The 15,781-nt window shown below is 41.5% G+C and overlaps 1 protein-coding gene across 1 annotated transcript in view; it reads left to right on the top strand.

Moving 5' to 3' along the window:
- SPPL2A (signal peptide peptidase like 2A) overlaps positions 1–7,817 on the top strand; it is a 77,932-nt gene extending 70,115 nt beyond the window's left edge. The window contains exon 15 of the mRNA XM_049781501.1: positions 7,533–7,817. Coding sequence (XP_049637458.1) covers positions 7,533–7,598 — 66 coding nt within the window. The 3' untranslated portion in view covers positions 7,599–7,817. The remainder of the gene's footprint in view (positions 1–7,532) is intronic.
- Positions 7,818–15,781: the final 7,964 nt, after the last annotated feature.

Genomic DNA, 15,781 nt, shown 5'->3' with positions numbered 1-15,781 from the left:
ATAAAATAATATAAAATCAGAATCTAAGATGACAGTACATTTGATTATGCTATTAATCTTTTGGTTCGGGGCTGGAGAGATAGCACAGCGATAATGCATTTGTCTTGCATGGAGAAGGACTGTGGTTCAAATCCCGGCATCCCTTATGCTCCCTCAAGCCTGCCGGGGGTGATTTCTGAGTGTGGAGCCAGGAGTAACCCCTGAGCGCTGCTGGATATGACCCAAAAACCAAAAAAAACAACAAAAAATCTTTTGGTTCTTCGTAATGTTTAGTATTAGAATTGATAGCAAAAATATTAAGACTTCCCACTGCAGACTTTTTTTTTTTTTTTTTTTTTTTTTTTGGTTTTTGGGCCACACCCGGCAGTGCTCAGTGGTTACTCCTGGCTGTCTGCTCAGAAATAGCTCCTAGCAGGCACGGGGGACCATATGGGACACCGGGATTCGAACCAACCACCTTTGGTCTTGGATCGGCTGCTTGCAAGGCAAACACCGCTGTGCTATTTCTCCGGGCCCGCCACTGCAGACTTTTTAAATGTCTGGTAACAATGATTATTTTTTAAGTTTATTAATTTGTTTGTTTGGGTTTTTACCCCGCCCCTTTTTATTTGGTTTTGATGCTGAGAATCAAACCCACAGCTCACACTTACAAAACCAGCACTTTAACACTGAACTACATTCCTTTTTCCTAGTAGCTTTTTTTTTTTTTTTTTTTTTGTTAGGGGCCACACCTAGAAGAGCTCAGGGATCACTCCTAGTGGTACACCATGTAGGTGCTGGGGTTTGAACCCGGAACAACTGTGTTAAAGACTAACACACTATCACTATACTCTCACTCTTGCCCCTCTCCTGTTAGCTTTTGAATGTCAGTGATATGGCTCCAATGGTAAAGAAGAGTTTTATATATGACATTGGTGACCACTCAGGCCTTCAGGAGTGTCCCTGTCCTTAAATTGAAGCCTCATCACTAACAACAGCAAAAATAGGAATAAAGTCAGAACTTTGAACAAAGAGAAAAGAAGAAAAAAGATCACTTGGATGAGGATGTTAAGAAAGAAAAAGAGGGGCTGGAGAGGTGGCGCTAGAGGTAAGGTGTCTGCCTTGCTAGCGTAGGACGGACCGCGGTTCGATTCCCCCAGCGCCCCATATGGTCCCCCCAAGCCAGGAGTGATTTCTGAGCACATAGCCAGAAGTAACCCCTGAGTGTCAAACGGGTGTGGCCCAAAAACCAAAAAAAAAAAAAAAAAATAGAAAGAAAAGAAAAAGAGGTGCTGGAGAGATAGCATGGAGGTAGGGTGTTTGCCTTGCATGCAGAAAGTAGAGCCAGGAGTAATCCCTGAGTGCTAGTGCTACCAGGTGTGACCCAAAAACAAACAAACAAAAAAATTGGGACCAGAAGGGAGCCGGAGAGAGAGAGCATGGAGGTAAGGCATTTACCTTGCATGCAGAAGGTCGGTGGTTCGAATCCCAGCCTCCTATATGGTCCTCCTGAGCCTGCCAGGAGCGATTTCTGAGCATAGAGCCAGAGCCAGGAGTAACCCCTGAGCGCTGCCGGGTGTGACCACCCCCCCCCAAAATAAAAGAAAAAGAAAAAAAATTTTTTTCATGGGCAAATTATACCTTATTTGTTGGTATAACAGGCTTCATCTTCTGAAATTTTCTGTTTGTTTGGGGTTTTTTGGGGGTTGGGCCACACCCTGTGGTACTCAGGTTTACTCCTGGCTCTGTACTCAGAAATTACTCCTGGCAGATTCAAGGAGTCATATGGGATGCCTGGAATTGAACCTGGGTTGGCTTCATGCAAGGCAAACACCCTAATCTCTGTGCTATTGCTCCATTCCCAATCTTTTTTTTTTTTTTTTTTTTTTTATGGTTTTTGGGTCACACGCAGCAGTGCTCAGGGGTTATTCCTGGCTCCAGGCTCAGAAATTGCTCTTGGCAGGCACGGGGGACCATATGGGGCACCGGGATTCGAACTGATGACCTCCTGCATGAAAGGCAAATGCCTTACCTCCATGCTATCTCTCCGGCCCCCTCCATTCCCAATCTTTTGAGCTTTTTTTGTGTTTTATCTTATTCAGTGCTGGGATTGCATAAATATACACTATCACTGAACTACATCACTGGCTCAATTAGAAACACCTTTGTGGGCTAGACAATAGCGCAGAGTTGGGCGTTTGCCTTTCACACGGCTGACCCAGGACGGACCAGGGTTCAATCCCTGACATCCCATATAGTCCCCCAAGCCTGCAAGGAACAATTTCTGAGTGCAGAGCCTGGAGTAACCCCTGAGAGCTGCCAGGTATGACCCCAAAACAAACATACAAACAAAAGCAAATAAATACCTTTGTTTTATTTTGGTTTTTGGGCCACACCCGGCGGTGCTCAGGGGTTACTCCTGGCTGTCTGCTCAGAAATAGCTCCTGGCAGGCACGGAGAACCATATGGGACACCGGGATTCGAACCAACCACCTTTGGTCCTGGATCGGCTGCTTGCAAGGCAAACGCTGCTGTGCTATCTCTTTGGGCCGAGTACCTTTGTTTTTTATTTGAGTCTTTTAAACTTTTCTGTGAATTTCTCTAATCAAAAGAAGTAATGTTTGGGGCCAGAACTATAGAACTGCAAATAGAGCACTTGCCTTGCACCTGGCTGGCAAGTCTATCTCTAGCATACCATATGGTCCACCAAGAAACACCAAGAGTAACTCTTGAGCAGAGCCAGGAGAAACATCTGAGCATTGCAGGGTCTAACCCAAAAACCTGAAGGAAAAAAAAAAAAGTAAGATTTCTTGTGTTAAAATTGCATACACACGAAACCATCATTAACAGTATGGTAAATTACAGTACCTAAATCATAAAGATAAAACAAATTTACAGATTGTTTCTAGGATTTCATTAAACTATACTAAATTTTGAACAAGAGAAATAGTAGAGGAGGTTAGGTACTTGCCTTCATGTGGTCTCTTTGGCTATCCCTGGTCCCTGATTGGATCCCTGGAAACACAGATGGTCACTTGAGCACAATGAGGGGTCACCCCTGAGCACTCTGAGTGACACCCAAACCACTTCCCTCTAACCGTCTGCCAAATAATAACTGATTTTGAACTCTTACTGCTTGGTTAGTTTAGGTTGTTTGGTTGAACAATCCCAGGCTTAGTATTTAGGGAACCATTTGGTACCAGGTGTCCAAGTAACGCCTCCTGCTTGCAAAGCATGTGCACTATACCTTTTGAGCTATCTCTGCTATCCCTGGAACTCTTATTATGCACTCTTTTGCTGTCTCTTTCTTTTTCTTCATTTGTTTTTTTGGGCCACACCTTTCTGTATTCAGGGCTGACTCCTGACTCTGCTCAGGGTTCATTCCTGGAAGTGCTTAGGAGACTTTTTTTTTTTTTGGTTTTTGGTTTTTGGGTCACACCCAGTGACACTCGGTTACTCCTGGCTATGAGCTCAGAAATCGCGCCTGGCTTGGGGGACCATATGGGACGCCGGGGGATCGAACCTAGGTCCATCCTAGGCTAGCACAGGCAAGGTAGGCACCTTACCTCTAGCGCCACCATGCCAGCCCCAGGAGACTATTTTTTATTTTTCGTTTTAGTGTTAGTTCTAATGGCAGTGCTTATGGAAACCAATGCAATCTCAGGGTTGAACCGTGGTTTCCTGTATGCAGACCGTATGCTGCAGCCCCTTTGAGCTACTCTCTGGCAGCTTGCATTTTTTTATTGCAATTTTCTAAAATATATTTTTATGGGGCCAGAGAGATAGCGTAGCGGTAGGGTGTTTGCCTTGCAAGCAGCTGACACAGGACCAATGGTGGTTCGAATCCTAGCATCCCATATGGTCCCTGGTGCCTTCCAGGAGCAATTTCTGAGCCTAGAGCCAGGAGTAATCCCCGAGCACTCCCTGGTGTGGGCCAAAAACCAAAACCAAAAAAAAAAAAATATATATATATATATATATTTTTTTTTGGTGTTTTTTTTTTGGGGGGCCACACCTGGTAGTGCTCAGGGGTTACTCCTGGCTGTCTGCTCAGAAATAGCTCCTGGCAGGCACGGGGGACCATATGGGACACCGGGATTCGAACCAACCACCTTTGGTCCTGGATCGGCTGCTTGCAAGGCAAACGCCACTGTGCTATCTCTCCGGGCCCCAAAAAAATATTTTTTATGGGAAATTTCAAAGGCTATAGTATTCAGTTTTGTTTATCTAATTTTTCTCAAAGTGTTAGTTGTACTAAGAATAAGATCTCCCCCCCCCCCAGGAAATACAAAGTAGTGACTTTACAACATTGACATATTGAACAATTTGGAAAAATTTATTTGAGACTATTTTCTTTTTTTTTTTTTTTTTTTTTTTTTTTTTTTTTTTTTTGGTTTTTGGGCCACACCCTGTGACGCTCAGGGGTTACTCCTGGCTATGTGCTCAGAAGTTGCTCCTGGCTTCTTGGGGGACCATATGGGAGCCGGGGGATCGAACCGCGGTCCGTCCTAGGCTAGCGCAGGCAAGGCAGGCACCTTACCTCCAGCGCCACCGCCCGGCCCCTGAGACTATTTTCTAATCTTGATTGCATGGAGTTAGATTTATGCAGCAAACTCCAGTGGTTTGTTTTGCTTTGAGTAGGTAGGACATTTTCTGTCTGTTGATATCCTGTAAGCAGTGGATCTACCTCTGTTAAATGTCACTAGTGCTTCTAATTATTTTTAGAAGTCACAGCTGTAAGTGACAAGTCAGACTACAGAGACACTTAGGACAGCTCTAGTATCTGCTGTCGTATCAACAACTTTCCAGTACTCTGCTTTCCTGAGAGTTTTATGAGACTGTTTCTGGAGACTGGTTCACTTTCAAAGAAGCAAAGTTAAGAGTGAATGTGAGGTTAGCTAACCCAGTCCGAGGCCGTTTTTCCCAACTAAACTTACTTATCTAAAATACAGAACAATTTTCATTCGTTTGCCAGTTAATTTTTCATCTGTGTTCATTTTTGTTAGGTTTTTTAAAACCTGTTTTTTAAGTTTTCTTTGTTTCTGTAGTTTTTATTGAAAAGCCAGTAAAGAAAAGTAAATATCAAGGATTCTGAGAAATAGTACAAAGGTTAATAAGGCACTTGCCTGGCATGTGATTGTGGCTTCGAACTTGGTTCAGATCCTAGTGCCTCACAGGGTTCTTCAAGCACTGAGCCCATAGGCTGTGGCCTACCCCGTCAGGTCACCTCCCCTCAACAAAGAAACAAAAGTAAATATCAAGATTTGCTTCTCTTTTAAATTGATTTGGAAAGTTTTTGAAACATATTTCCATATTTAGGGGTCAGATTACAGTGTCAGTTAGGAATTTAAGGATTAGGAAAGAAAAAGCATGCTACAATTCTGTGCTTTTAGGTTGTTTTCTTAGAAGGTAACAATGATCAAGAGAATGGTCGTAGCTTAGAAAAGTCCCCCATGTCCAGGCTGCTGAGGTTGCATCAGTTCTCTCACTACAACTCCTCCTCCTTACACACAGTTTCTGAGTTGCTAGAAGAAATGGGCCTAAAAATATCCCGACCTTTCCCTGGCTCATTTAAGCCACTGAAGTTTCAACATCTTCACCTTAAGTTTTATATAGTGCAGTGCTTAGAAGCTGTTATCAGTGTTGTTTTAGCTATTACTCCACCTCCCCAAAAGTGCTGTTAATATAGTGTCTTCATGGAAAGGGTATCTTAGGCAAACAGAGGGCCTCAAAACTGATCGGGGACTTAAGAAGACACCAAGTAGAGATAGTTAGAAATTTGGGTTTTTTAAGCCAGGTCTGCTACTTGAGAAAGTCCCTGTCTTAACTCGCAGTGCATTCTTTTTTGACGAGACTGGAGAGTCCATTTTGAAGCTTTCTGCTTCTTCTTCCAAAAGATACTACAGCTTTTAGAATCCATTTATAAAAATAGGAATATTTATCTTGCTTATCTTTCCTCCTTCCAATTCTTGATAAAGGAGAAGGAAAAGAGTACACCATAATGTTGACATTTAATCTAATCTAAAATCTAACAGTTTTGAGATCTTAAGTACTTTTTTCTATTTTTAAGTCATTTTATCTGAGGGTTAAAAATGCTGTAAACATTTAAGCAGCTCTTCCTTAATTCCCAAATATGAAGAAGAGAAAAGAGGGCTAGTGAGACAGTATAGGGGATAAGACACTTGCTTGCAGCTAACTTCAGTTTGATGCACAGTTCCACATGGTCTCTTGAGCACTGCCAGGAGTGACCCCTCCCTGAAAAAAGATATAACTCAAACATGTCTAAAAAAATTTTAGGGTATATGGGCAGAGCTAAAATGGTCATTTGAAAACGGTCTAATTGGTTATTACTTTAAAATGGTCTGTAGTTGGGAACAGAAAGATAATACAGTGAGTACTATTTGCCCTGCATGCAGCTGACCTATATTCAATCCCCAGCACTACATATGCTCCCCCAAATCTGCCAGGCATGATCCCTGAGCACAAAGTCAGGAGTCAGTTATGAGCACTGCCAGATATGGCCCCAAAACAAAACTTTAAAATATAGTCTATAGCTATATTTTTTATTTTGTTTTCAAATTCCATTTGACCTTCAGTTAAGTACTCTGAATTTATTTCTTTTTAGTAGAAAGTTTTGTTATGTAATGTTTTCAAATTTTCATGTGTTATTAAATAATCTAAAGTCACTTCAGGATGTCAGTCAAGTTATACTGTCCCCAAATTAGCAGATAGTTTTACATTGATTTGTGGGACCATTTTTAGTTTTTTCACTTGCAAGAGTAGACATTGCATGTATCAGTGTCCTGGAATCCTCAGGATTTCCACTGCCACGAAGGGCAGTATTCAGATTGAGAAATGGAAATAGTGGGAGATCCAGAGGAAAGATTTATCAAATTTGCCTAGAGTTGAATGATTCAGCATACTGGTGGCATCCATGTCATCCAGATGAATGTTTCATGAGCATGGACACTAACTCTTCTGGGATACTGTCAACTCCATGGAGCACTTTGTTTGAAAAAACTGAGAACCGAGAGCCAGCATTGTTCCTTAGAAGTAGAGTGTGTGGGGCCTGTGGTAAGGTATTTGCCTTGCATGCAGAAAGTTGGTTCAAATCCCAGCATTTCATATGGTCCCCTGAGCCTGCCAGGAGCAATTTCTGAGCATAGAGCCAGGAGTAACCCTGAGCACTGCTGGGTGTGACCCAAAAATAAAAAAAATAAAAAATAAAAAAAAAAAGAAAGAAAGAAAAGAAGGGAACCAGAGAGAGAGTATGGAGGTAAGGCAATCCTTGCATGTAGAAAGATGGTAGTTCGAATCCCAGCATCCCATATGGTCCCCCAAGCCTGCCAGGGGCGATTTCTGAGCATAGATCCAGGAGTGGCCCCTGAAGTGCTGCCGAGTATGACCCAAAAACCAAAAAAAAAAAAAAAAGTAGAGTGTGTGTTCCTTGTGTATGGATCTCTGGGTTAGATCCCCCGCACTGAAAAATAATTATGAAAAAATTCTGAAAATCCTTTTGCCAAATATTTATCACATCTTATATTTATGCCTAGATCATGAACAACACAGTAACCGAAGAAAATCCTATAACAGCTGATGAACAGACAGTCCAACACTGACATTGTTCAGACCTGTCATAATGTGCCACCTGACTTTCTCCAGTATGACTGTTTAAATTCTGAATTGACAATCTGAGAGAATCTTCCTTCATATGCTTGCAAATATATTTTTTTATGAACTGGTATTGACAATTATAAATAAAATATTTTCTGTAGCTATGTTAAAGCTGTGCCTTCACATTAAATAAAAGCATATGGCCTGTAAAATGTTTAAATTTACTATATGTAATAGCTGTGGGCTGTAGATATATCTCAGTGGTAAAGCATGCCTTGTGGATGTGAGACTTGGGTTCATTCCTCCAGCAGCCCATGGGAGTAGCCTTGCTTGGGAGGCTTCCAAAGAAATATTTGTGGATCAATTAATTTCTAGATAGGCCTTAGATTATAACAAAGTATGCAATTATGTAAATTCTACAGAAACAAGATCTATTACATTTGATCTTAGCTAAAAGGCCGAGAAGCGATGAGAAACAAGATCTATTAAGAAGGCTGTTCAGCAATAAAATTTTGACTCTTACTGATGTAACGGTTAGAAATAAAACTTGAGGGGCCGGGCGGTGGCGCTAAAGGTAAGGTGTCTGCCTTGCCTGCGCTAGCCTTGGACGGACTGCGGTTCGATCCCCCGGTGTCCCATATGGTCCCCCAAGCCAGGAGCAACTTCTGAGCACATAGCCAGGAGTAACCCCTGAGCGTTACCGGGTGTGGCCCAAAAACCAAAAAAAAAAAAAGAAATAAAACTTGAGAGGCCAGAGCACAGTGGTAGGGCATTTACCTTTCATGTAGATGACCTGAGATGGACCCGGGTTCAATCCCTGACGTCCCGTGTGGACCCCAAGCCTGCCTGGAGCAATTTCTGAGCGCAGAGCCAGGAGTAACTCCTGAGCGCCACCAGGTGAGGCCCCAGAACCCCACCCCCAAATATAACTTGAAAATATGTATAAGTATGCATTTTTGTAGACTAAATTTTAAAAAGTCCAAATCCTTTTTAAAAATTTGATAGAGTCCACAGTGCTATTACAGGGGATAGAACACTTGCCTGTTATGCCAGCCCCAATGTAATCCCTGGCACCACATATTATTCCCCAAGTACCACCAAGAGAGACCCCTGAGAAAACAACCAAGAGTTAGCCCCCCTTAACATCACCAGGTATTTCCCAAAATTCATAAATAAACTTTGATAGCATAAAATACTTCTGTTCTGCATATGTATCAGAATATATTTTTCAGGTATCCTGAAACCTGATATATAAAAATGAGTCATTAGAAAAACACAAGAAATGAAATCAGTGTTTGTTTTGGACTAGATCCAGTGGTACTCAGAAGCCATTCCTGACTCTTTTGCTGAGGAATGACTTCAAGAAATACTCCAAGAAACAGATGTGGTTTCGGGTATTCTAACCTGAAATCCATAGTTTCTGGTGATCTATTTTCATAAAGATACAGCTTAAACTTCTATGTTATGTTCAGTTTCATTATTATATATATGATATCTTAAAAGTTCTTGTTGGTTTTCTAAAGCATGTTTCTTGTAAAATCATCTGTTAATACTCAATTTATTGTATTATATCTAACACTCCCTCCTTACTCATACTCCTTCACCTTTAAAGAAACCCACTTAACCTTTTAATTTTGATGGAGAATGACTGCAGATATGCAGTGTGCTTCAAAGGAAAGAACCTGAGACAAAACAGAGGAAAGTAGTACAAGAATGTGAGTAGCTTAAGACACTTGTATCAGTTTTATCTGCAAAATGAATTGGTTTCAACCTACAAAGTTAGCACACTGGTACCTACCAACTTTAACTATCTCTTTTTGTGCTAAATTCTCAAGTGTTGCCTTGATAATTTTTCTGGGAGTCTAATTGTTTTTGTTTTCTTATCTGCAAGAAATACTACATTTCGGGCTAGTGCGATATAGCACAGTGGGTAGGATTCTTGCCTTTGTACACACCCAACCCAGATTCCATTCCCAATATCCCATATGGTTGGCCCCCGACCCCCTGCCAACAGTAATTCCTGAGTGGAAAGCCAGCTTGAGCATTGCCAGGTGTGGCCCAAAAAGAAAAAAAGAGAGATTTTACATTTCTCTGTAAATAATGTATAAAATACTTGAACAACACTATGTTCTTCCATTCCAAGACTAATTCAGCTGATTAAACGATAAAACTTAAGGGCCAGAGTGATAGAACAGTAGTAAGGGTGCTTGCCTTGCACAAACATGATCCGGGTTAATTCCAGGCATCCCACGTGGTCTACTAAGCATCATCAGAAGTCATTCCTGATTGCAATCAGAAGTAAGTGCCGAGCAATCACTGGCTGTGAACAACAACAACCAAAAAAAAAAAATGTGAATAAAGCTGATACCTTTAAAGTAGACTAGGACTGGGTCTAGAGCAATAGTGGGTATGGTGGTGTTTGCCTTGCACACGGCCAACCAGGGTTCAATCTTCAGCATCCCAAATAGTCCCCTGAACCTGCCAACAGTAATTTCTGAGTACAGAGTCAGAAGTAACCTCTGAGCTCCACTGACTGTGGAACAAACAAAGTAGACCAGACCTTTAGTGTTTCAACTCAAAATTCAGCTTTTGAGGAAATTGATTGCTCTATTAACTTGCTGAGTTAACAGATAAAGATCTCTTCAGGGGCCAGAGAGATAGCACTAAGGTAGGGCTTTGCCTTGCAAGCAGCCAATCCAGGATGGACGTGGTTCAAATCCTGGCATCCCATATGGTCTCCCATGCCTGCAAGGAGTGATTTCTGAGCGCTGAGCCAGGAGTAACCCCTGAGTGCTGCCGGGTGTGACCCAAAAACAAACAACAACAAAAAAGATCTCTTCAGAGTTCATCTTTTTAATAAGCCCTTTGATGTGTTATAAATCATAATATATGCCTGATAAGGAGCCATCTTAATTTTACTTCTATAATATCAAGTTTGATTTTTTTCCAAAGAAGTTATTTGGCAGATTCTCATGGAGAGAACAGATTAAAGTGCCATTTTAAAACTCAAACAGTATCTTTATTTATAATACCAATAAATATGTTCACTGAAATACAACTTTTTTTAGTGAAATTATCATTACTTTAATCCTTCCTTTATGATAACCACAAGTCTCATCCATATTTTGTGAACAACATTAAAAAGTTTGCAACTGGGGCCGGAGCAGTGGCGCAAGCAGTAGGGTGTCTGCCTTGCACGTGCTCACCTAGGACGGACCACAGTTTGATCCCCTGACGTCCCAGATGGTCCCCCAAGCCAGGAGCGATTTCTGAGCGCATAGCCAGGAATAACCCATGAGCGTCACCGGTTGTGGCCAAAACAAAACAAAACAAAAAAAAGTTTACAATTAAAAGATCTTAGGTTTTTGTTTGTTTGTTTGTTTTTGGTGTGTCGGGACAGGGATATCTTGTGTCTGAGGATTGATTCTGCCAGTATTGGGAACCGTGTGTTGCCAGGATCAAACCCCTCTCAGATGCTTTCTGTGTGCTTGGTGCTTGATCTAACTCTCCAGAGCTGCGAGAATTGGTTTTGGTTTTTTTTTTTTTTGGTTGGTTGGTTTTTTGTGGGTTTTGGGTCACAATCGGCAGTGCTCAGGGGTTATTCCTGGCTCTATGCTCAGAAATTGCTCCTGGCAGGCACGGGGGACCATGTGGGACGCCGGGATTTGAACCAATGATCTTCTGCATGAAAGGCAAATGCCTTACCTCCATGCTATCTCTCCGGCCCCTGGTTTTGTTTTGTTTTGTTTTGTTTTGTTTTGTTTTTTGGTTTTTGGGTCACACCCGGCTGTGCTCAGGGATTACTCCTGGCTGTCTGCTCAGAAATAGCTCCTGGCAGGCACGGGGGACCATATGGGACACCGGGATTCGAACCAACCACCTTTGGTCCTGGATCAGCTGCTTGCAAGGCAAACACCGCTGTGCTATCTCTCCGGGCCCCTGGTTTTGTTTTTTAAGATAGATTGAAAAGACTCCCTTGTCAAGGAGGCACTAGAATAGGACTAAGTTAGGGACTTTTTTTTTTTTTTTTTTTGGTTTTTGGGCCACACCCGGCGGTGCTCAGGGGTTACTCCTGGCTGTCTGCTCAGAAACAGCTCCTGGCAGGCACGGGGATTCAAACCAACCACCTTAGGTCCTGGATCAGCTGCTTGCAAGGCAAACGCCACTGTGCTGTCTCTCCAGGCCCGGGACTATTTTTTTTCAATATCTAAAATTATCTAGGTAGCCTTCAGTTCCCAAAAAGGACAAATCAGTGTAAATAAAATTATTTTTGTCTGTTTTATGCCTCCTCTCATACTTTGTTCAAAGGAGAATCTTTAAAATAATATGATCAAATTTTTACTTGTTAGGTGATTGGTTTAAATTTGTAATTGTAGCACTTTGATAAGTTAGTGTAAATTAATACTTTTGTAACACTACTAGTTTTTATTTTTCTATGAACAGCATTTAAAAGCGAAGTATTAGAAGTGCTTTAAGAACTTTTCATTATGTACCAATACTGACAAACAAAACATTTTTAATGTATTGAATTCACAATGGCATTTAATAAATTCTATTTTAAAGTAAAATTTGCATCTGTCTTGTTTGGGATGGTGAAAATACTTATAATGAACAAGATATACTAAATCACATCAACATAAAGTATAAGAACAATATAATCTCTGTGTAATCATAAAACTCTATTCTTCAGTATCACTTACTAGAAATTTATATTGACCTGGGACCGGAATGGTGGCACAAGCGGTAAGGCATTTGCCTTGCACATGTTAACCTAGGACGGACCACAGTTCAATTCCCCGTCGTCCCATATGGTCCCCCAAGCCAGAAACGATTTCTGAGCGCATAGCCAGGAATAACCCCTGAGTGTCACCTAGCGTGGCCCAAAAACTAAAAAAAAAAAAAAATTATATTGATCTTAACAAATATTTAAGGTTGATGTAAATTTGAGCTGGGAATGTGTCTCCGTGGTAGAGCATGTGCCTTGTATATGTAGGCTTTGGGTGTGATTAGGAGGGGCCGGGAAATAGCCCTTATTAATATTCACTAAATTATGGGTTGGAGTGGTAGTACAGCTGGTAGGGCTTTTGCCTTGCAAATAGCCAACCTGGTTTGATTTTCAACATCCCATATGGTCCCCTGTGCCCACCAGGAGTAATCCTTGCATGCAGAGCCAGGAGTAAGTCCTGAGCACTACTGATCGTGACCCAAAACAAAGAAAAAAAATTTTTTTTTTTTTTGGTTTTTGGGCCACACCCGGTAACGCTCAGGGGTTACTCCTGGCTATGTGCTCAGAAGTTGCTCCTGGCTTGGGGGACCATATGGGACACCGGGGGATCGAACCGCGGTCCGTCCAAGGCTAGCGCAGGCAAGGCAGGCACCTTACCTTTAGCGCCACCGCCCGGCCCCAAGAAAATTTATTGAATTAAATTAATGACTAATGTGTTCATTTATTAACACACACCCTTTATTTTTTTAATTCTGGACCTTAGCAAACTACAAACATGTTTGTAGTTAACGTGGTGCTTAAATAAAGATTTTTTAAAGTAATATAAAAAATAAAATTTATTTTATTTTTAAAAAGATCAAAAGAAAAAAACTCATGAGTATAGCTTATTGTTGTTATTTCTACTTTGTATTTATATTTGAAATTTTTCATGTAAAAATCAGGTACATATGTTCTCTAAAAACAAAAAAGACAATTTTCAATGGGGAAAAAAGTAAATGTGTATCTCACAGTGATTCATTTAAATAAATTATTTTTTAAAATAAGTATTATAGAGGAAAAAAATAATTTCTGGGCCTTACCCAGTGATGCTCAGGTTTCACTCCTGGTTCTGCACTCAGGCATTACCTCTAAAGATGTGCCAGGGACCAAATCTTGGTCAAACTCATGAAAGACAAGTGTCTTACCCTCTGTACTATCTTTCTGACCCTCATTTATTATTCTGTTTACTGAGAAGTTATGTGTTCATATGATGAACATTCGTGATGTTTGTCCACAAATGACTGAGATCTCTCCTGCCATTGTGAATTTCTTTGGCTTAGGAGGATGATGCTTGGTGTCAGGGATTGAACTGGAGTCAGCCACATGCAAGACCTGTCTGTGTCTTAAGATCTATCCTATCTTTATGACCTATAAGTAAGTGATGGTTAATCTAGATTCGGATCTGTAGTGTTCATCTTCATCCTTCCATGCCCTACTACAAAGGATCCTTGTTAAGATTCCACAGGCGGGGCCGGGCGGTGGCGCAAGAGGTAAGGTGCCTGCCTTGCCTGCGCTAGCCTAGGACGGACCGAGGTTCGATCCCCCGGCGTCCCATATGGTCCCCCAAGCCAGGAGCAACTTCTGAGCGCATAGCCAGGAGTAACCCCTGAGCGTCACCGGGTGTGGCCCAAAAACCAAAAAAAAAAATAATAATAATAAAAAAAAAGATTCCACAGGCACATATATCCCAAAAGGGGGCCGAAGAAATAGCACAGCGGTAGAACGTTTGCCTTGCACGGATGACCAGTAACAGACCAAGGTTTGATTCCCAGTATCCCATATGGTCCCCTGAACCTGCCAGAAGTGACTTCTGAGTGCAGAGCCAGGCGTAACCCCTAAGTATTGCTGGGTGTGGCCCAAAAACAAAACAAAATATATATCCCAAAAGATGCTGGAAGAATTGCTATCTCTGTTAAGACACCTAGTCTGAGGGGTTACTTATTTTTCACTATACACTCATACATTTAGGATTTGCTACTATATGTTTTTATTAGATTCCAAATAGATACAAATATGAAATATTTTCCTTTTGCAGGTATTCATATTCACATATTTGTTTAAAGAACAAATTATTCATGTCATTTTCTTTGGCTAGTAAGCCTCTTTTTTTTTGGGGGGGGGGGTCACACCCAGCAGTGCTCAGGGGTTACTCCTGGCTCTACGTTCACAAATCTCCCCTGGCAGGCTAGGGAGACCATATGGGATGCCGGGATTTGAACCACCGACCTTCTGCATCCAAGGCAAGTGCCTTACCTCCATGTTATCTCTCCGCCCCCCCCTTTTTTTTTTTTTTTGGGCCACACCCGGCAGTGCTCAGGGGTTACTCCTGGCTATATGCTCAGAAATACCTCCTGGCAGGCACGGGGGACCATATTGGATGCTGGGATTCGAACCAACCACCTTAGGTCCTGGATCGGCTGCTTGCAAGGCAAACACCGCTGTGCTATCTCTACAGCCCTGCTAGTAAGCCTCTTAAACAATCTAATGTATATAGTGGAATAAAGAAAAATATTTTATCATCTGTGAAGTTTTCTTCTCCTAAAATTAACTTATGGGTGTCAAGTAAATAACTCAGCAATAGAGCACTTGCCATACATGTATGAATCTCTGGGTTCAATTCTCAGTGCTGGGAGGTGGGGGATGACAAAATATGTCCTCACAGGCCAAATGGATGCTTTGTATGATAAATGAGTTGGATTTACTCCCCAGCATAATTTATAAGTACCACCAAGAATAACCCACAGGTGTTAATCCAAGAGTCACCTCCTGAGCTCTGCCAGGTATGACCCCACCCACCCCACTCAAATAATAATACCATATTTTTAGCTTGAAATTCATTGTTTTACTATAAAATGGGAGGAGGACTAAGATCATTTCCATTTCTATAATCTGATGAGGTGTCTAGAGTTGAGATCAGTACTTTATTTTGGTCTTACCAAATGATCCACAGCAAATTTTATCAAAAATAAAAGCAAAAACAAAAAAAAAAGAAAAAGAAAAAGAAAAGAAAAGAAAATACAGGGTCAGAGAGATAGCACAGTGGTGTTTGCCTTGCAAACAGCCGATCCAGGACCTAAGGTGGTTGATTCGAATCCCGGCATCCCATGTGGTCCCCCGTGCCTGCCAGGACCTAATTCTAAGCAGATAACCAGGAGTAACCCCTGAGCACCGCCGGGTGTGGCCCAAAAAAACAAAAATAAAAAAATAAAAAAATAAAACAAAAGTAAAAATAGTGTTTTGGGGACTGGAGTACAGCCAGTAATGAGGGACTGAATCTAAGTTGAGTGTATGAAAGGCAAACACTTTCTACAGCAGATAGTACCTGCTGGACTATCACTCCAGCCCCTCAAATCTTAAATGACTTCTATGTTTGTGTATTGGTTATCCAATCACATTCAGTTATACAGGTGATTTATTGAGTTG

This window comes from Suncus etruscus, chromosome 10 (assembly GCF_024139225.1).
Source record: "Suncus etruscus isolate mSunEtr1 chromosome 10, mSunEtr1.pri.cur, whole genome shotgun sequence".
Taxonomy (NCBI): Eukaryota; Metazoa; Chordata; class Mammalia; order Eulipotyphla; family Soricidae; genus Suncus; species Suncus etruscus.
This window is presented reverse-complemented; position numbering and strand designations above follow the sequence as displayed.